Genomic DNA, 23134 nt, shown 5'->3' on the forward strand with positions numbered 1-23134 from the left:
GTGGTGACTGAATTACAGAAGCATTGAAATAACTCCATTTCCATAGCAAGTGCCTTAATAGCATAGCAAGTGTCCATAGCAAGTGCCATTTCCATTGCAAGTGTCTTACACTGATAGAAGAGAAGAAACTAACCCAAGTGTTGTCAACGAACTCAACTCTGACTTTTATTAAGACACAAGTAATGTCCTGCACTTACATTCTGTTAAGTTCTGTGAATTACATTTACTGTTTCACCCCTGTCTCTGTCAATCCCTCCTCCACCCCCCCCCCCCCACAACCCATTCCTCCCTCTCATGCTATCCAATCCTGCACCATTATCTTAAGAGTTCAAGTCCTAGCTAATGCAATCAGTTATAAACACACACCATACAACCAATGTACACCATACAGCATTAAAATCAGCTCTTTAAGACTGACAAATCACCTCCCATGATGTTATCTTTACCAGGAGAACCAAACATTGGACGCTTTCACAAGAAAAGAGCGGATAAAACATGAAAACCTTTAAGACAGTTAACACCATCAGGATAATGAGTATTGCTTAGGGTATGCATGCTTATAGCTTATAAATACACTTAAAAAGGGAAAGAATGATTCTCATAGCTTTTTTTAAGCAGGTAACTTTAACCATATACTGGCCTAAAATCAATCTACACTAAGAACAACAGGAAGAAAACAAATGCATAAGGAAAGAGGGATTAGTTAAAGTTATTTGTCAACAGGTCACGTGGGATTTGTGCTGCCGACAAACAACCCCCCCCCCAAAAAAAAAAACAGAATATCGTTAGGATGATACAACAAGAAAATAATGACCAACACAAGCTAAAACTATAAATTATCATCAAGGTGTAAGGTGTGATACTTTGCATGAAAACAATGTGTCTTTAGATTTGCACAGATCCACAGCTAAATCAGAATGAAAAGGGGAAAAAAAGGAGAATAGAAACAAAAAGAGAGCAGCTCATTAACTATTAGGTTAATATGTAAATGCCAAAATTACAGCAAATGTTTAAATACTTTCAACAAATATCTAAAACTATGTCAGGAAAAGACAAAGGAAAAAAAAAATAAGAAGTTTGGAATGCTTTGTATATAAAAAACAGAAATCCAATATCCCTGAAAAACCCTTTTGAGTATTTCTGTATAAAATTTATACAATGTTGTAAAAATTGCAAGGAGCACAGCATTTTAAGTCAATGCATATTCTATGAAAGGATATAAATACATAAAAAGTGGAAGTTTTACACGTTACTTTTTGGATCTAAAAATTCTGAAGATTAAAAAATTGGTTAATTATTTCAATTTCATTACAAGAACTGCATGACCAAGATTCGTGGCCATGCCATGTCTGTTATTATTAACTTCTACACAAAGCCACTTGAGTGGTACACTCGATTACCGGCTGAAGTTTGTTTCGCATTATAAAATGGTCTTTGAATTCCAAATAATTATTATCTAAATTTATTAAAAATTGATAGGTCTATACAACTATTTATTAATTTGAAATTCATTAAAAATTATTCCCCTCAAAAACATTTTGGTAACCATGGTAACAATATTCACGACTAACAGAAGATAATACGATTAAAACAACGAAACGGAAAGAAAATAATTAGCTTTACACTACCCCCCTAACCCTCAGAATCCTCCCCTATCCCTCCCCTACCACTGTGACAGGCCTTCTCAATGGTGTGCGTCTGACTGTCAAAAGAGCTGAGCTGGAGATTTACCCTTGTAAGGAGAGCTTGTCGTGAAGGAAGAATCGCCAAAGACATTAGAATAAGAGTTTTTAAGGAACTGTACGTAGTTCTGCATGCTTCGGTTTGTGCTGTGCGACTGCTCCAGACGGTCCTTGAAATCCTGAAGCTGAGATGAAAACTTGCGTTCAGCCTGCGACGAGGAAAGGAAAACAGGATATATATATATGAACTTGTATTGTTCGATACAGGTGTCAAACGCCTACAGTGGAATTACGACCTTCCTTACCGGTTTCGAACCTCTGGACATACAATCAGCGTCCATAGCCTAGTGGTTAGGGTGTCCGAATATAAAGCGGGAGGCCCGGGTTTCGAATCCCGGTGGAGTTTTTTCACTGTTCTGGATTTTCCTTCTCTGTACGTTCGTACGTTCTCAATATATATATATATATATATATATATATATATATATATATATATATATATATATATATATATATATATGTATATATATATATATATATACATATATATATATATACATATATATATATATATATATATACATATATATATATATATATACATATATATATATATATATATATATATATATATATATATACATATATATATATATATATGATAGAACTGATTCATGCTAAAGTAAATTGGAAGCAAGATGTTAAATGGATGATATAATTAATACTGTACCGTACCCCAACTGCTGCTGTTGAGGGTAGGCAGTAGTATAACACTACATTACCTGCAGAATTAAAATTCTAATCGTTAAGTTACCACTGTCCTTGACATCATTATAATTCATCTCGAAAGAAGACAAAATGCCAGGAGAGTTCACCAACCCATTCACAGAGGTACTTTCCCTTGCAACCTTCTTTCCTGGAAGAGAAACTCTAATGATTTGAAGTCGTCCCTCCCCATCCAAATCCCCTTCGACCTTTGTCAAATTTACTAACAACCAATATCACAATCTCCACAACCTCAGATCATTTCCACATCTGTTCAGATTCTTTGAAATGTTCTTTTTTCTCCAGATGCATTATCTTGCAGGTCTCCATCTTGGGTTCAAATTATTTCATTATCCACACCACCCCGACACACACAAAAGACAAAAGGGTTATGTAACTTGCACCACCTGTCCACCTCTAATGTTCATTTACCTTATTTCATGCAGAGTCTGTAGTACACAATATGTAGGTAAATCAAACACTAGCCTAAAGGAACATTTCTATAGCCACAGATCCACAGTCAACACTATGATGACCAATGTTAGTACTAGAATATTAGAAAAGGGAGATTTTCACTTTCTTTTTTTGGAGGAGGGTGGAGGGGATTGCATTTACATACATATGCCATGCTTGTACCAAGATTTAGCGCACATATACAGTAGTACATACAATGCAGTACACATGGTCGTCCATTGCGACCAATACACACTGTGCAGTGCCGCACATAAAACCAGGCCACTGTTTTCTTTTGGAGAGCATTGACCAGTCGCATTACTCCTTACACAAATCTACCAACTCTTTATAATATCCGGCTTGTTACTGGCAAGTTTTGTAACTACAGTAACTGGGCAAGTTGCGGGAAGTACCAGGAATTGTCCTGGGAAATACCCCCCAAGAGAAAATAGTTTGCCAGGCCAGCTAGACCAAGTGCGGGAACCCCTAATGCAAACAGAGATTACTTAGACTCCACTTGGGCAACAGGTCGACCTTCCATGTCACACTACGCCTGAGATGGATCTTCAAGACATATGGTTACGTTTTTACACCTGTGCACCCTTCAACATCCAAGAAAGGGAATTACAGACCCATTTTTCTCCCTCCCACCCAACCAAATATTCCCCTCGCCCTTTTCTCATTCCACAGATCCTACAAATCCATTCACACTTATTTCCACTCCCTTAATCCCTTAATCCTCCTCCTCATTCACTCCTCAACCTCCATTGCTATCTCTTATCTGTTTATTCTCGTCCGCACAGTTTATCGCCAAAGCACATTATCACGGTCCTACCCTTCCATCTCACTGTCTAATTTTTTATTTAATTATAGTTTTTACAAATTATTCATGATTTCAGATTTCCAAGTCTAAGATATCTAACTTTCCTGTTGTCAGTTTTCTGTCTTCATTTGAAGAGCTCCTGCCTAAGTTTTTGTTGGGGGGGGGGGGGGCAGTAGATATCCAGTTTGTTAAGGGTACTGCTTTTTATCTCTTATAATAGTATATAACTAATTAATTATTATTGAATAAATAATTTTTTTTATTTGAATTATTAAATTAATTCCTCATAATTAGACGACATAAGAGATGCCGGTACCATCAACTTCAACACAAATAGCAGTCCAAAAAGCCTGTCATGACGGTATTACAAAACTTTGCTTGAATTTAGTTAAACGGGCATGATAAAAGTGAGTCATTGTGTGGCAAGACAACAACTGAAACTTGGTTTCAGCCACCGATGGACTAGGTGGAAGTAATGAAAGAAAAGAACCATAAATTCTTTGACGACATATCCACCCAACCACCATCTGTCGACTCACACCCATGTTGGCTGGCAGGAGTTTGATAATTGCCGGAAGTAATCAATTATTTAGTAGAAGCGACGAGGAGACTTACATCTTCTTTTTGCCTCCTGATTTGCAATATTTCTGATTTGACTCGGCTGAGCTGTGATTCCAGATCCAGTATTCTTGCCTGTGAGTTGCGTTCTCTGGAGATGGCCTTCTCCCTCGACTCCTCTTCTACTCTTCGGATGTCGCCAAGGGCTTGCTCTAGTTGCCTTGACAACGTGGAAGCCTCCGTGGTCTTCTCTTCCAACCTCATCTGTGTATTGAGCAATGACAGTCAAAAGAATAATGTCACAAAACTGGGGATAACAAAACTTCACCAACTAACAATCCTTTTTGCTTAAAAAGTAAAAAAGCGATTTTGAACTTAAATTTCCACTTTGAATATGCAAGGGTACATCTTTTTTTCGGCTCAGATATCATTTTTGGATTCAGAGTAGATCTTTCATACACACCAAGCCACAAAACCGTCAATGGAAAAATCATAGTTTGCGACGGAACTATTACGATTCGCTAATTGACTTTTTGCAGAATCGAAGACCCTGTCTGTCATCTTTCAGTTTTTGTGGTCACTGTTAGGGTGTTGCCTTAAGTTTGTGTTGTCTGTAAAAAGAAGAAGCCTCAGTGGGCAAATTGCTTCAACTGGAGTAACCATTCTTCTGTGCTTACTGACCTGTGTCTGGTGCAACGATTCATCTTTCTTGGCAGCCATCGTCTGTAGGTCGTGGAACCGGTCCTCCAGGTCACTTAGTTTCCTGAAAAGTTTAGTATAGAGTACGATCTTTGTCATGAGGTGAACATCTCTGTAGTACATCTAGTTCTATTAATCTTAATGTCAATAATTTAAAGCTATATTGCCTCCAGAGTCCTGCAATAAATCACTTTATATGACTGCTGACATTATGAGCTGCCTCAAAACGAAAGATCATGCTAATATCTGTTACCACGGTCACCACTGACCAATGAGCTACTGACACGCTTGACTGAAAATTTATGCAACAGACTGTGTGGTACATGACCATGATACTTCTGCTAGCCTGAAAGACACCGACAGGGTGCTTTAACACTAGAATCGGATCAGATCACTGATGTTTATCAGAGGATCATCTCTCCATGGGCAACAAAGAAAACTGGGAATAAAGGGTAACTTGCCAGGTTTTGTTAGTTAAATCTGCCAAATGAGAAATAAAATGTATTGACCATTGTTCGGGTATCGGTTTGTTTGTCTTTAAAAGATGACAATTACTCTTGGTAAAAAACCCAGCAGACTAAATATTTAGCTGTTACCGTTGTACTATTTGCCTTGGTTTCCATTCATGCAGTTACTGAGATGAAGTTCAACAGGGTTTGATAACAGTGCTTTCGTGACTCGTAATCAGTAGGGTTTGATAACAGTAATTTGGTCCGGTAACAGTGTTTTCATCTACTCATAATCAATAGGGTCTGGTAACAGTGTTTTCATCTACTCGTAATCAGTAGGGTCTGGTAACAGTGTTGTCATCTACTCGTAATCAATAGGGTCTGATAACAGTGTTGTCATCTACTAGTAATCAGTAGGGTCTGGTAACAGTGTTTTCATCTACTCGTAGTCAGTAGGGTCTGGTAACAGTGTTTTCATCTGCTCGTAGTCAGTAGGGTCTGGTAACAGTGTTTTCATCTACTCGTAGTCAGTAGGGTCTGGTAACAGTGTTGTCATCTACTAGTCATCAGTAGGGTCTGGTAACAGTGTTTTCATCTACTCGTAGTCAGTAGGGTCTGGTAACAGTGTTGTCATCTACTAGTAATCAGTAGGGTCTGGTAACAGTGTTTTCATCTACTCGTAGTCAGTACGGTCTGGTAACAGTGTTTTCATTTACTCTTAATCAGTAGGGTCTGGTAACAGTGTTGTCATCTACTAGTAATCAGTAGGGTCTGGTAACAGTGTTTTCATCTACTCGTAGTCAGCAGGGTCTGGTAACAATGTTTTCATCTACTCGTAGTCAGCAGGGTCTGGTAACAGTGTTGTCATCTACTAGTAATCAGTAGGGTCTGGTAACAATGTTTTCATCTACTCGTAGTCAGGAGGGTCTGGTAACAGTGTTGTCATCTACTCGTAATCAGTAGGGTCTGGTAACAGTGTTTTCATCTACTCGTAGTCAGCAGGGTCTGGTAACAATGTTTTCATCTACTCGTAGTCAGTAGGGTCTGGTAACAGTGTTGTCATCTATTAGTAATCAGTAGGGTCTGGTAACAGTGTTGTCATCTACTAGTAATCAGTAGGGTCTGGTAACAGTGTTTTCATCTACTAGTAATCAGTAGGGTCTGATAACAGTGTTGTCATCTACTAGTAATCAGTAGGGTCTGGTAACAGTGTTTTCATCTACTCGTAGTCAGTAGGGTCTGGTAACAGTGTTTTCATCTGCTCGTAGTCAGTAGGGTCTGGTAACAGTGTTTTCATCTGCTCGTAGTCAGTAGGGTCTGGTAACAGTGTTGTCATCTACTAGTCATCAGTAGGGTCTGGTAACAGTGTTTTCATCTACTCGTAGTCAGTAGGGTCTGGTAACAGTGTTGTCATCTACTAGTAATCAGTAGGGTCTGGTAACAGTGTTTTCATCTACTCGTAGTCAGTACGGTCTGGTAACAGTGTTTTCATTTACTCTTAATCAGTAGGGTCTGGTAACAGTGTTGTCATCTACTAGTAATCAGTAGGGTCTGGTAACAGTGTTTTCATCTACTCGTAGTCAGCAGGGTCTGGTAACAATGTTTTCATCTACTCGTAGTCAGCAGGGTCTGGTAACAGTGTTGTCATCTACTAGTAATCAGTAGGGTCTGGTAACAATGTTTTCATCTACTCGTAGTCAGGAGGGTCTGGTAACAGTGTTGTCATCTACTCGTAATCAGTAGGGTCTGGTAACAGTGTTTTCATCTACTCGTAGTCAGCAGGGTCTGGTAACAATGTTTTCATCTACTCGTAGTCAGTAGGGTCTGGTAACAGTGTTGTCATCTACTAGTAATCAGTAGGGTCTGGTAACAGTGTTGTCATCTACTAGTAATCAGTAGGGTCTGGTAACAGTGTTTTCATCTACTAGTAATCAGTAGGGTCTGATAACAGTGTTGTCATCTACTAGTAATCAGTAGGGTCTGGTAACAGTGTTTTCATCTACTCGTAGTCAGTAGGGTCTGGTAACAGTGTTGTCATCTACTAGTAATCAGTAGGGTCTGATAACAGTGTTGTCATCTACTAGTAATCAGTAGGGTCTGATAACAGTGTTGTCATCTACTAGTAATCAGTAGGGTCTGGTAACAGTGTTTTCATTTACTTGTAGTATATACTAAATGAAACTGCTAATCTTCTCATCATGTGGAAACAATGTACAGGCAAATTTTCTACAATTTAATGATGTGCGTATTTGTCGCAATAAAATCCAAGCTCATAACTAAAAGGAAACAGATCAGACCAGTTTCAAATAGACTTCAATTTGTAAAAGTAAACGTCCTAAGCTGCAGTTTCAACAGTACCAGCAGTTTAGCAACATTGCCTGCCACCATATCAATAAAAATTTATCATACAAGATTCAGATGACCCTTGGATATGAAAGAACCAGACCAGAATCACTGCTAAAATTATTCTACAAATGCATTTCCGATCCACTTCTTTAAGCAGTTATCAGGCAGAGCTTGAACACTCCCTAGCCAGGTCTCGAAGCTCTTTCACTTTGTCATAGTCCAGCGTGTCAATTTCTCCTTAATTAGTGTTCTTTGTCCAGGCTTAAACAGAAGATTTCCTCATCTTAGGCTACACAGAGCTTTGCCATGAACACAGTGAGGGAAAAAGGAAAGTCTCAAATATATACGTCGGTTCATATATCGGTAAAAAAAATATTAAAAAAAATAAAAATAGGGGGACTAGGCCTACAGTAGCATATTCACGTGCTGTCAAACTTATGAAAACCTAATAATAAACCAAACTTTTCTCGCATGGTACTTTATCCATTAGACAAACTTCCCAACAATAATGCGCACTACCATGAACATTCAAATACCACAGTTTATGGGCCCTACAGTCTTTAGTGTACTAGTATGTAAGAATAAACCAGTGTCATTTGCAAAACATTTCATGACATGAGGAATACCGACATGTTTCCACCAGGAACAGCCAATGTATTATTAACTAGTGAAATATCCCCAGCTGTACGTACAGACATAACCGGTAAGTGGAAACTATCCAGTGCTTAGTGTAGACCGATCCTGATTTAACCACCGCCCCACCCCCCACAACCTAGCACTGCTTATAGCGCCAGATAGTTTTTAATGCTGGTTGTTGCGGCCTCTGCTAATTAGCAATTTGCATCTTTAATAATCATAATAATAATTTATTTTATAAAGCGTAAAATCCACAAAAGTGCTCTAAAACGCTATGTAATAGTATTAAAAAAAAAAGAAAAAAGACACCTAATTTGTAGTAAAACTGCGGAATAAAATACAATATATATGAGTACGTAGAATAAAAAGCATGCACGTTTGAGTGTGTTGGAGTACTGCACTTGAATAGATTTGAATACGCTTTTTATATAATAACGTTATAAATGAATAAAGTACAAATATTCAGCTATAATGCTAGAGTAGTGGAATTACCTCTGCACTGCCTCTGATTTGCTGCTGATTAGTCTGTTCTCATCATGGGATGCATGTAGCTTTTCTCTCAGAGCCTCCATCTGGCTTGTTTGGTGTTCCATCTAAAGTCATGTATCAGACATGATAAATATCAGTAATGCAATATATATATGTTTATGTTGATGTATGATAGTTTTTTTTAGGTAATATTTTGTCTGACAGTGGGGGGTGGGGGTAAGCCACCTGATTTTATTCCGGGGGGGGGGTAAATCCACCCCAGAAGCATATTTAATTATGCCCCTGGTTTAATATATATACATATACATATATATATATATATATATATATATATATATATATATATATATATAAAATGTCACCAAAAACAGGACTAGCATTCGATGTTCGATACAGGTGACAAACGCCTACAGTGGAATTATGACCTTCCTTACCTCTGGACATACATTCAGCGTCCATAGCCTAGTGGTTAGGGTGTCCGCGTACAGAGCGGGAGGCCCGGGTTCGAATCCCGGTGGAGGCTGAAAGTTTTTACACTGTTCTTGATTTTCCAACTCATTACGCTTTTCAATTATATATATATATATATATATATAGATAGATATATATATGTATGGTATAAAAGCAATAAAACATTTAATAACTGTACTAATTTTTACCTTTATTTTATAGTATTTCTAGTAAATTGCTTTCTACTCAACCATCTAGAATAAAAATCATTGTGTCTTTTATCAAAGTTAATCTATTTCAGCTCAAAGCCAACAGAAGGATCATCAAACTCTGTTAGTATACTACAGCAGGACAACTGCTATAAATAACTAGACTACCGCTCTATCTTTTGCTTACCGTATGTCACATCTGGGCAATACTTTTGCATTTCCTTTTGTTTTTGGCAATAGCTCCAAGGACTATACATACTTGGTTTGTGCATGCTATAGAAGAAAACATCATAAATACCTCTCACACTCTCACTCTCACTGGAAACTCTAGACAAATGAAATGTCCCCAAAACGACTGTCCACATCGCAGGGTTTTATATTCCCTCCAACCCCATCTCAACAGGGTCTTATATTTCCTCCAACCCCATCTCGACAGACACTGCGTGTCATCAATACAATACCCATTACCGAGTACGACTCACCTTTAGTGTCATTTCAGTAAATGCCTTTGTGTGGTCGGCTGTCATCAATACAATCCTGATTACTGAGTACAACTCACCTTTAGCGTCATTTCGGTAAATGCCTTTGTGTGGTCAGCTGTCTTGTGCTCTTGATTCAGGAGTCTCTCTGTCGCTTCTAATAATTTCTGTTCAGAGTTTCTCAGCATCTCAGGAAGAGGTTCGAGTTCTCTCAACCTCTGCTCTAAGGTACTCCTGACCTTCTCTATCTCCACCTGAGACTGAGTCTGTTTTCGGACAAGATCGTGCTGCTCCTGCTCCAGTTTAAGGGATGCGCTCATCGCTTCCCGTTTAGCTGAACTTATCTGCATTAGGATATAAAAAAATATAAAAAAAATAAAAAAACATTCACATGTGATAAGTGCTAACAAGACATGGCTTTAACAATGTCACACACTGATCACTTGCATATCTAGAATTACTCATCTTTGACTGGTTCCCAGAGGAAATGGCCACGTGAATTGCTCTGAGTAGTTCTCTGGCAGTTACTAACCTGTGATTGGTGTTCAGAGGACATTGCCGTGTGTGTGACTGGCACTCAGAGGACATTGCCGTGTGACTGGCACTCAGATGACATGGCCTTATAATGTTTCAAACTGAACAGAGCGGTTTTCGAATTACTCCCCTGAATGGTACTCTTGAGGACATAGCACATTGTTCTTGAGCTGCTGTACCTTTGCATCTAACTGCGATGTTTAATCTTGCAAACTACTCAGAACATTTTTCAAAATACCCACCTGTGCCTTGTACTCTGAGGACAGGACCTCAATATGCTGCCCATTGCTCACTTGTAGTTTTCAAAATACTCACCTGTGTCTGGTACTCTGAGGACATGGTCTCATAATGTTGCACACTGCTCTTGAGCTGCTGCACCTCCACCTCTGCTTGCGATAATTTTTCTTGGATGGAGTTCATGGCAATCTAATCAAATGTTGACATGAAAAAAGGGACAAAAGAGTAAAGAACATGCCATTCAATGTTATCATTAATATAGCTTACTCTATTAGCAATGTAATGATCGTCGCCGATGAGATATTGTTGAGGACAAAACGTAACAATCTCTTCAGTCTGTTTAATTATGTACTAACAAACGAAGAACATGCCATTCAATGTTATCATTAATATAGCTTACTCTATTAGCAATGTAATGATCGTCACCGATCAGATATTGTTGAAGACAAAACGTAACAATCTCTTCAGTCTGTTTAATTATATACTAACAAATGAAGAACATGCCATTCAATGTTATCATTAATATAGCTTACTCTATTAGCAATGTAATGATCGTCACCGATCAGATATTGTTGAGGACAAAACGTAACAATCTCTTCAGTCTGTTTAATTATGTACTAACAAATGATAAATTTTTTTAAGTAAAAGCCTTCTTTTTAAAAAAATCATTGGTCCATAAATAATATCATTGTATTTTGTATTTATGAATCAAGACTGAAATTGTTATTACTATCGGTCACAGTTAGTATAAAATTTGAGCTAATCGCACACATCAAGACATGAAGAAATAAACCACACGCCTTTCATACACAACAGGCACTGTACTAAGAAAACAGAGTGAAATATACTCCGAGATATCAACACAACTCCATCCTCAATTTGCAGAGCAAAGGAAACTCTTTGGCGACAGAAACAAATTGAATCTCTTGAGAGGATAGTCCAGGGGGTTATAATTTGACCTAATGGAAGAAGAACATATAAAGCAATTTTTGGTCTCCCAGGAAGAAAATGGGTCGTGACCAAATGTTTGGATCACAAAGGATTTTTTGATGTGTCTTGAGATCTCTTCAGAAATTGCAGGAAAACGATGACTTTAGTTTAAGCTTTATCATTCACCCTCCGACCCCCCTCCCCCCCCCATCAAATGTTTGGATCACAAAGGATTTTTTGATGGGTCTTGAGATATCTTCAGAAATCACAAAAAAATGACTTGTTTTTTTAGGCTTTATCGATCAACGACCCTCCCTCCACTCCAAAAGAGACTTAAGTAAACTATACAGTGGGCGATGGTTACCATGCTTGCTTTAGTACTTTTTAACAATTTGTAAACTGTCTACCAATTTGCTGATATAAAGTTTCCTGGTAACTCTTTATCATTTTTGCTATGTCGAAGCCTCTAACCTGCAGCCTTTCATTCTCCAGTTTCGTACTGCTGACCTCGCTGGTCTTGGAGTGTAGTTGGGCTTTCACTGCATCGAGTTCTGTCTTATAAAATGTCTCCATCTTTCTGTTATTCTCTGTCAAGTCATCCTGTTGACTGAAAACACCAGTTTATCTTTCAAAGAAACTGAGATGTTGTGACTAAGAAAATTTGCAACCTATTATCCCAGTTAGGGGAAAATTCTTTTCATAATGGTATCTCAAGGGAATTGCATTTTCTGTGATCCAAAAGGATCCTATTTCCTTCGCCTACATCATTTTAAAATAAGAGAACATTTCCCATAGATATTTGCTAGGAAAGATGTGGACAATTTTAGTGGATGAAAGCTCTCAATGTGTTTGCATTATTCCAATAGTCTCATGAATATGCATTAACCTCTGTAGACTAGTTTCGAAAATGAAAGACCTTCCTTGAACCTGTACACAAGATCTACTGTGGTTCTAATGCAAATGCTATACTGACAACACATGTTTCGTTTCCGTGGTTACACAGTTAGCAAAAGATGACAATGCAACAAAACTTGACATAACCATTTTCCAGGAACTAGAAAAAAATTTAAACCAATCTAAAAACAAAGAAAGTACAAATACTTTTTTTTCCTTCAGGGAAGACGATACCACTTTAAATTATAGTTAGTTACATCTCGTTAGCTAGTTAAAGTACTCACTTCAGGAGGTGTGCTCTGGTAGCTTCTAGTTGTGCTTTTTCTTTACCTATCAGTTTAATCTCAGCTCTGATCTCATCTAATTGTGCCCTACAGTCTATAAATGCCGATTCTTTCTCCATCAGTTGAGCGTTCAGCCTCTCAACCGCATCTTCACTCCTGGATGCCCGCTCTTTTTGTACTCTGGAATTTAACACAGATGGAGAAACATATATGCAAAACTTGATTCCTACTTTCCAATGGCAATAAATATTCTGAAAATTCCCAGATGATGTAAACATAGCAAAAATCAGTTGTATCATTCTTTGCTTTTTATTTTAAAACGTCATATTTGGGGGCAAATTTGGGAGATGAAACTCCTTGTGGACAATACACAAGAAAACACTTTAGTCAAATACTGTTTCAAATCAAACGTATTTGACACACAGGACAGCCAAAAAACAAGAGTTAAGATATATGTGTTTGATGAAGGGTGCTTCAGTACAAAATTACGCTATATTTTTTCACTTTTGGAAGTAATTAACGTCCAGGATTTTTCTACTCTTTTTGCCTACAAATATCGGCAATCGTTTTTATTTCTTGCAAATTTGTGGAGACCATCCAAACAATTTTGCAATCCGATACTCTCAACTCTAGGGCTGTAACTCACTACATTAAAGATGGGCGACTTAATTCACATCTGTCTTTGTTTTGCAAATGAATACAGTACATCACATTAGGTTTAGATGGTTATTAACACTCCAATAAGGAGTCAACCAACATGGTTATAACGACATAAATCTCTCGGTCAGATCTAGGGATATCAAGTTTTGTGCGCAAATGTTACACTGTCTGGTTTATATAGAATATTATAAAATAGAACAAAATAGGCAAAATTCAGCCTTAGCTATACAAGACAGTCTTGTTGCATAGAGTCAAGCTTGCATATATGCCTCTTATCGCGGAATTGTTAGGGTTAGGAGTTTTTTGTTAGGTTCAAGTTGTGTACATACCTCTTAGCAAATATCATTAAATTTAGTATTGATTTAATAGTTTGATAAAGTCAATCTCGAGTCAGCTGTGTGTGTATGTCTCTAAGAGATGTTTTCCAATGCAGAATTTTTGTTCTTCTTTTGATAAAATTTATCTTGTGAGTATTATTCTAAGTATGTCTGGCACAAACAGGCAATGTTCAAGAGTGTTACCCTTTAATTGAAATCTTATGTGACCTTTCCACTTTGAATAAAAAATTTAAAAAAAATTAATAAGTGCATCAGGAAGTTTGAAAAATGAATACCTTCCAAATAAAATAAAATAATAATAATATAAAAAATAAAATAATTTTAACCTTGTTGCTTTCTTGAGGGCTTCTTTATCTGCAGCCGATTTCTCCTTTGCGGCTAAAAGCAGACCTTGTATATGCTCGTTCTCAAGTTTCTCCTGCTCAATCACATTTTCTAAATTCTGAAAATGACAAAATATGCAGGAACTTGTTAGAAGAAAAACTTGTAAAACTCTTTAAATGCACAAACGGCAAAGATCATGAGGTAACTGCATACATTTCTTCTATCAAGATATCTGTTGAATGTAGTGGGGCTGAAAAAGAAGGGCTGCTTGAACGTTTGGCTTAAAGTTATAATCAAGACTATTTGTGAGTAAAGACATACGTGATGTATGATTGGTACTAACAGTGACATATAGCAGGTTCTAGCAAACTTTTGTTAGTAGTCAACATAAAATTCTTGCAGTTTGTCAAGCTTTGCACATTGTTTATCAATCGAGTCTAATCTGAGAGTGATAGATTTCTGAAACAGTGGTTGCTGGCATTGACCAACCGGTAAAAGTTACCGTGGATAACCAGAGAGTTAATTCAGGATGTTATGTAAGTTAGCAAGTAACCAAGTGTTTGATATCAAGGGAGATATTTAGTTCCCTATATATAAGTTTGGCTTTTGTTTTTAGCTGATTCTTTGTGATATCACTGACGGACCATAAACGTTACAACCCTGTCTTCATGTGGATAAAATTTCCAGTAGCAAACACTGCCGGCTACTTTTTAAAGTCTGTACTTTGTTCTAGCCTCACCCTTATCTGTACCGCCATCCTGTTACAGTCTGCCTCTCGTTTCCTCAACTGGTTCTGGAGATGGGCTCGAGTAGACTCCACCGAGCTGTGCAAGTCTGCAAATGACCTGGCTTCGTCTCTCTCTGCACTGAGGGTGGCCCGGAGACTCGCAAACTCTCTCTCCTGTTCCCGCATGGTCACCGTTAGCTGCTGGTTTTCAACCTCAGACTCGGTTAACTTCCTTAGCAGTACATCTCTTTGTTCTTGTGTCTGTTTTCTTTGCGTCTGGACAAAAAAAAGAAAAGAAAAAAACTGCATCTGTCCATTGGACAAATAAATTTTCTATTGCATTCAAAAGTGTGCAATGTATGGGGTAGCCACAAATTGAAAGATGAAAAGGGATTCCTCAATCTTTTCAAATGTATTATCAGTTGTGTAGCCGAGGCTAGTTGTGGTTGAGATCAACTTTGAGAAATTTTGCTTGATTACAAATTGTAATCAGTGAGTGATACACAAGACAACAGCTTGCCAACAGCTCCAGAACCTCACATTGTGACTGCATGATCATCCAAGAAAACTTTTGAGGCTTCCAACAAATTTTAGCTACCAAAAATATCAAAGTTCTCCGACACTTTAACTGTTCATGAAGTTGTTGATCAACGACTGCTACTCTACAAAATCTTACCAAAGATTAAAGAACTCCGAACAGCACTGGAAAAGATCTTCTCAATTCATAAATGTGGTTTAGCCACTTCTCATGTTTAATACAATCGGCATGCAAAAGTCATACTTTATGTTTGATCTACAAGCTTTGAATCTTTTACAAAGATAAAATTCCACAATCTTGCCTTTGCTGTGAAATTTGGTTGAAGCCAAAGCTCCCATCAAGTTTTTATTTTTAGAGGGTAGAAACAAACCTCAATTTTGTGTTGTTCTTTAAGCATTTTCCTCAACCCTCTATTCGTGTCTTCGAAATCTTGCAAACGGTCGAGTAACAACTCCCTCTGCTTGGCAAGTACTTTACTATCGTGACCGGTCATTCTTTTTTCCTGTGAAATAAAAAGATGTGTGAAACAACAAATTCAACATTTCATTTTGTTGCATATCACAGACTGTTCAAAAGACACTGCTAGCGGTATAGTTTGCATGTCTATACCACTTATTTTTGGGGGGAGAAATGTCCCTTTAAAAATCAGAGGCTTATAAAATAAAGTGGCTGAACTACTTAGTCTAACACACCCAGACTAATTAGAGCCTCAGATGCCACACAAAAACCCAGTAGGAAAACAAAAGGTTGCCATGGCATCAAAGGACTAGTTTACAATGCATTGCAAATTTGTCAAGGACAATTGTTGTTGAATGACATCCAAGAGTACTTTGTTGTTCATATGAAGTTACAAAGAACATGTGTTATTTGAGTTAATAAAACAAAGCATAAACATTTTAAACATTACAGCCAGCACTGAGGAGCTGAGGTCATTGTCAATTTAACCTTAAAGGAGCATTCTACAGATAAGAACATATTTAGATGGTCGATATCTTTAGAAAACAAGTAAAAGCTAGAGGAGGAACATTCCATGCATTGAAATCATTCTTTCTTCTTGGAAAAGAACATATCAAGACTAAAATGTCCTTCAAGTAATCCCTTTTAAAAAGATGACTATTACACAGAGGGTGATGGAATCAAAGCCTCCTTTAACAGTTGACTAATTTGATGTCGAATAATATATATAATATAAACAAGCTTGGAGGCCTTGAGGGTTTCAAACTCTACTGTACCCCTATTCATGCTGAAAACCATATATAAGGGTTCACCTGCTCAACACATAGACCCTTTCTTGGTCAAACTATGACTAAAGTGGACGGTAAGAGTTGTTAGTTCGCACTTCTTCTTGTACATCAGGATGCATTATGTTTGGCACAAATCATCATAAGACTAACATTTTGAACCCATCTTTGAATATCACTGTACATAACAGAAGGGAATGAAAGAAATACTTCAAGAAGAAAATAAAGACTACACATCTCAAGATTTTTATATTTTATATTTTGCAAGTACCAGAGATAAGAACTGGGGTGAGTTTGGCTGTGGAGGATTTAATCCTGTTACCTACCTCTCTGAGTTGATGGACGGTATCCCTGAGGCTTGTGACTTGACTGACAGCAGCCTGAGCATCCAACTCGACTTCTACCAACTTCTGCAAGAGATTGCCTGTCTCTGATTGAGCAAGGTCTGCTTCAAACCTAAAACAAAACAATGGGATCAATGTAAAACATCCCAAAAATGGAACAAATCATGGGACCAATGCAAAACATTCAATAAATGGAACAAAACATGGGATCAAATGGAAAACATTTAATAAATGGAACAGAACATGGGATCAATGTAAAACATCCCAAAACATGGACTAGCAAAGTACGAACTTGAATTAAAAATCACAAAACCCCCCAGAAAAACAAGGGAAAAAAATAAAATCATCATCAAGACTGTCTAGTAAAGCGATGTAGTTTGAAATGTTAAGTACGGGGGACAAATAAGAAAAATGTAAAATGTTAGAAAAGGAAACATAACTTTGAGAAGGCAGTTAAAGGATGTTCACACAGAGTATTGAAATAGGTGAATGCCATGAATACCATAATTGTAATAGAGTTGTCCTCTGATCAGGCACGTAGCGAGGAATTTGCCAAGGGAGGGGCAAAGCCTTCATGCAAAGTATCTATGCGTAGCGCCACCATGGGTTGGCCCGAAGTGCACAAGAAAATTTTGGCCCAATTTTGCCTCCAAGATCGTTGGAAATGGAACTTCCCAGGCCTTGTAAGTTGTATCTAACTGAAATTACTAGGGCAGGCCATTGCCCCCCCCCCCCCACCTTGGCTACGCGCCTGCTTCTGTCACCTTTTCAATTCCTCCATCGATTTCTTAAGATGCTTTCCTAGCCAGTGCACTGTTTATTTATCACCTCTCTAGAAATTCATACTATTTCAGTGAGGTGTTACCTGTTATAACTCTGTATCATCATTTAGTTCCTCCACAGACTTCCTGAGACATTTTGAATATAATTCCTTCAGTAGGTTACAGTATCAGTTTATTCTAATTGTCGGTGGATTTTACTGTTGCCAGTAGAGAACCAGGCACCGGCAATCTTCTGCCAGTAGACTTAATAAGAACTTAAACAGATGGTGAGTCGGTAAACAACCGTCTGTCAAAGAATCGGCATGTTTTCTGTACCTAACATAAGCCCTGTATAACTGCTGAAGTGCTAATGATCAGCAGGTGGCTAAAACTTGTGAAATTCTGGGCCTGCTTCTCTATAAATCCTACCAATGTGTGTTACCTGCTGTGCTCTGTATCGTCTTTCAGTTTCTCCACAGACTTCCTGAGATGTTTGTTCTCCATCTCGGACATCTTCAGCTCCTCCTTATAATCCAATAATTCCCCTTCTTGGTCCTCCAGAAGTTTTCGAGATATATGCAGCTCATCTCTTGCTTTGTCTGCCTCTGATCGTATCCTCTGCAACCTCTTCTACAACGAGCAGATCGAGAGAGAACAGAAAACATCAGTCATTTTACGCAGTGTTATTTAAAATTCATCTGAAAGAGGTTTGCTATATGTTTGTTATGAGACTTGAGGGAGGTGTAAATTCAAACATCCATTTTGCATAACAGAAAATCTTGCAATGAACATTAACATTAACTTACTAAGAATTTATGCTATTCTTTCCATAGGAGAGTCTACTCTAATGCTAGTCTAATGTGCCACTGCCCATCCGGTACCATTTATTAGAATTGCATATGAAATAGTATATGTCACGTTTTTTTTGGGTTGCAATTTTCTAGCAATAGTGGAAACAACTGTTTGTGAGTTTGTAGCATAATTGCTCAGCCATAGAGGATGTGTTACCACTGAGAATCAACTGCTTTCTCTGCTAATTTTGATGTTATTTTACCTGTTGTGTCAAATCTTTCTAAAGCATCTTCAACACAATCAGCACACAAGGCTATCTATCCTATGCATACAATAGTTTACAGAGTAGTACATTAGTGTTGTTGCATCTTTCGAATCTCTGTGCATATCATGTAGAAATTGTATTGGCCGTGTTTATCATGGAATACTGCCATGTTTAACCAATCACAGAAGAGTAATCTGACCTCAGTTTTAAGGTTTCCTACTTCAGACATGAGACTGTCGATCTTTCTCTCATACTCGAGATGTTTTCTATCCTCCTCATCTTCGTCTAAGTCTTCCATCCTCAGTGTGGAGTGTACAATATCTGTATCTCGCTCAGGAATGTTCAAATCCAGCTTGTGGGTACCACTCTAGAGTAAGGAACAGATATTACAGATTGTCAAGTAAACATCAGCCAGCATTTGTAGCCATTCCGGTAGAAAGCGTCTTTCACCAAATGTAACGAAAAGCCTGCCGCACACTGCCTGCCATGCTCCGACTCAACTCAATCGCGTTGTGTGGAAGATCGTGGATAGTCGGACATTGCGCATGTGCCTATGACTGAGCATGATCTTGTCAGTGTTAGGTCACATCAGCATCAGTTGGGAAAACTGAACGTATCATTTCAAATCATTCATCGTTTCCTTTTAATATGCTTCAGTATAGTCTCGTAAACAGATTGTACCATTTTAGAAACAAATACATCCAGGCTATCTTGACTCACAGACAGCGCTGAGACTAAATATATTGTCAATATCTTTGGTTTTGATTACATGCCTCCATGAAGAGATCAATGGAAATTCAAGTGTACACTTTACTGTACCTGCCACATCAGTTTCTTGTTCTTCTTCGTTTTACCAGGGGCTGGTATCCAGGGTTCCTTACTAGGGGATGGTCTGAACATACTGGAGCTTGAAGATGGTCTAAATGTACTAGATCCACTAGTCTTCAGGCTAGAAGCCCTGGCTGTCTTCATTCTGTCCTGCGATTGCAAAAAAAAAAGAATGTATATGACAAAATGAGTAGAAAAGGATCAGTAATGGCTGCTTATTTGTCATGCAGGGCGACTGTATCACAAGGCTTATAGTACAAGTACAAACAGCACAAGTGGACAAGTACAATTCACAGTGATATGAGTGCGAGTACAAGACTTTAAGCAAGGATGAGAGTTCCCGAGTACTACCTCACACTGATATCTATACACTAGACTTCCAATAGTACAAGTACAAATCTATTCATGAGGGTAATTCAGGGACTATAATTTATCACAAACGCAATGCAAAACAGTCAAATTGCTATACGAGTCGAAAGATACAGCAAATTTTGAACACTGAATTGTTCCCTGAAAACATCATTCAAAAGAGAATATGAGTAGCACATAGCAGTGTAGGTGTACTGGCTTTTTACTATTCTGCTAAACAATACAAAGAACCTTGGTTGCTCTGTTGATATTTCTAATGTACTATGAACACGAAATGCTAACATCCCTAAACAGCTGTTCAACTGATCAGATGTACACTGAATTAACCCCGGTTGTTTACATCTAGACATCATATTGCACACCACATAAGAGCAGTGAACGTTCTTCATGTGATAGATTCTATTGAACTAGACTAACAGAATACTTACCTCTGATGCTCTTAAAGAAGCAGATTTCTTGCCATTTTTCTTGATGTGAACATGAACAGGGGTCTCATCATCGACATGTACATGTAAGGGAGGGGAGGCCGGAAATATCTTTCCTTTCTCCAGCGTCATGATTTAATCTAATTTGCCAAAATAAATCAAATAAAAAAGCACTGTGATGGAGATTATCAGTGCTGTCTAGTGCAACATATCAGTGCTGTTTATACTATCCTCAAAATTTGTGCATGTAACTTGATTCCAATGTTACTGAAAATACCTCTGACCGTCATACAAAGCAAAAAATGCTAGATCAGATGCTAAAGCAGTGTGACAAATCAATGAATAGTGCCAGTTATGTTCAGGAAGTCTGAAATTTCCAGGCCTGCGGTGCTCTGAAACAGTACATGCTTGTGATAAGTATGGTGACCGAGCAATTTATCTTCAAAGTACAGTGACCACTGACTCTCTTAATTTTTTCTCACAAAAGATTTATTCATACTGTATGAGTTTTAGATCATACTTGCTCATAAGTATGGTTGTTAGGCTTTCCACATGCTTATGACTGTTGTGCCTAGCCTTCTTGTTATGTGAAAATTCATTTGATATAAAACTATTCATGTTGTTGTAAATTCATTCTTCAAGAATTCTGTACAATTTACATCACAATTAAATGTTTGGAGAGAGTACTGTATGTTTGTTTGTATAAGAAATTTGTGAGTATATATAATGTCTAGTTTCTCCAAAATTTCCCAAGGCAAGATGGAACTCATTTTTCACCATGTAAGTACCAACTTACCGTAAGCTTCTGTGAAGAAAACCTACATGTAAATTCATACATCCATGTATATGTTTAATTTAAGTTATTATGTGTTGATGTAGACTCATTATCAATTGCTTATCATCGCATTAGGCTCTACGGTTAGGCTATTTGAAATAGCTTACCTGTAATTACAAGAAGTAATTAGGAAGTGGCTATTCTTACGACTAGTCGTAACAACTATTTATAAACTATTCTTACGACATCAGCGAATTCACACCGGTAAAGTAAATAAAGCAACTGTGCATGTACTGTAGTAGGGGTAACCCTAACCCTAATCCGGCCTAACCCTAAACGGATATTATTGTTACTCCTGGTCGTAAAAGTAGTACTCCTGGTTGTACAAATAGCCACGTTAAAGCAACTGCACATGCTTAGTCGGAAATTCTTGTTACGACTAGTCGTAAGAATAGAAGTAAGAGAATAGTAAGTCGTAAGTAATAGAAGTAATGAAGTAAGTAATCATGCAATGTTGTTCTTAACTCTTCTAAGGCCACTGTAAAGTCAGTTTGCTTTTTAATGTTATGCTGGGTAAAATAATTTTGCAATGTTAAACCTATAGATTGGCTGTATTACTACAGTAGTTGTGTGGTACACAACATGCACTTTGGCAAAGTAGTACTAGTAAGTAAGGATCTGATACTATGATAGGACTAGCTTAGCCTGTGTTCCATAACTTGTTGATATTGACAACCAGGAAGTGACAACAATTGTGATGGTTTCTTAGTAAAGAAGATGAGCATCGGCTAAAATTTCACATTTCAATTCATGAGGTATAGCCCTCGTGTAACATTATTTGGCTATGCCTATACAGTTTGTATTATTGAGCAAGGTCAAGCCTAATATTCAGTGTTAATCTTACATTACTATGTATCACTAATTCCTAACAAGTTAGGCCTATAGCCTAAGCATGTTTGGTGGCACTGGTACAGTATTGTCAAGACACCGAGCTAGGATATTTTACTTCAGATGCAGGACGAACTTCAGTTCTAAAAAGCGGTCATACCCTTATAGCCTATAATATGGACCTCGATGAACATATAAGATTTGCTCCCCGCATTGCTTGGCTGATCAAAAAGAAAGGCAATCGAAAAGACGTGTCGTTGTCTAAGAAATGTCAGCTGTTATTCAAAGGCAGAATATTTATTATAGCGTTATTACTACTCACTATCTAGAAATGTTTATGTTTCCTTGAGGACAAACCATTCATAGAATGCTGCAATCCAATATAAAGATTTTGATTGGCCAATTATTATGATGTCACTCAACTGGGTGGGACTTATTAAATGTGGTACAGCGAAGCATTACCAACGCCATACGCAACCTAGGCTAGTAGGAAAATATTATCTTGTGATCGCATGTTCTCCTTGAGCTAATTAAATTAATCACATTATGTGAGCATTTTACATAATTGCAGTATTATCGCTTATACAAAAGGCAAAGAGTTTTGGTACCAAAACTTTCAGTTTCAGCCATGCCTAAAGTTGTGACCAGAAGTATCGTCGTTTCTGACAACCGAGAGAAAGAAGAGTACGAAAAGGACAAACCTTTGCAGACTTACTTTTGTATTTGTGGTCAAATGGTCCTAATTGTTGGTAAGCAAAACTCTGGTTGTAGTCTCTAGTCTTACTGTACGTAGTATTGGATACAACATTAAAATCTTGTTTGCTAAAGGACCACCAACTGGTGTACAGCAAAACTCTGGTATGAGAACTCATAACTAGGGACGCAACATATATACATTGTGTGATACTATATTTACAACGGACACTGTATCTGAAGGAACAA

General features: G+C 37.7%; 1 protein-coding gene across 3 annotated transcripts; it reads right to left on the reverse strand.

Annotated features, from left to right (window-relative positions):
* Positions 1-1363: 1363 nt before the first annotated feature.
* On the reverse strand, positions 1364-22536 carry LOC139964368 (outer dense fiber protein 2-like). Of its 3 annotated transcripts, none has more exons than XM_071965915.1 (18): positions 22353-22535; positions 20533-20669; positions 19727-19885; positions 19107-19274; positions 18293-18480; positions 17072-17201; positions 15875-16006; positions 14979-15242; positions 14242-14357; positions 12918-13097; positions 12211-12346; positions 10888-10998; positions 10143-10382; positions 10042-10065; positions 8904-9004; positions 4963-5044; positions 4339-4545; positions 1364-1891 (listed from the first exon to the last, which is right to left on the reverse strand). In XM_071965915.1, the coding sequence occupies exons 2-18, from the start codon at positions 20659-20661 to the stop codon at positions 1706-1708; spliced, it is 2553 nt and encodes an 850-aa protein (XP_071822016.1). In that variant the 5' UTR covers positions 20662-20669; positions 22353-22535; the 3' UTR covers positions 1364-1705. The 3 variants fall into 3 exon arrangements, with proteins under 3 accessions (XP_071822016.1, XP_071822017.1, XP_071822018.1); XM_071965916.1 differs by lacking the exon at positions 22353-22535 and adding an exon at positions 22209-22327; XM_071965917.1 differs by lacking the exon at positions 10042-10065 and having other exon boundaries at positions 10119-10382; positions 22353-22536.
* Between the last annotated feature and the right edge of the window lie 598 nt (positions 22537-23134).

The sequence above is a fragment of the Apostichopus japonicus genome, chromosome 22, assembly GCF_037975245.1.
Source record: "Apostichopus japonicus isolate 1M-3 chromosome 22, ASM3797524v1, whole genome shotgun sequence".
NCBI lineage: Eukaryota > Metazoa > Echinodermata > Holothuroidea > Aspidochirotida > Stichopodidae > Apostichopus > Apostichopus japonicus.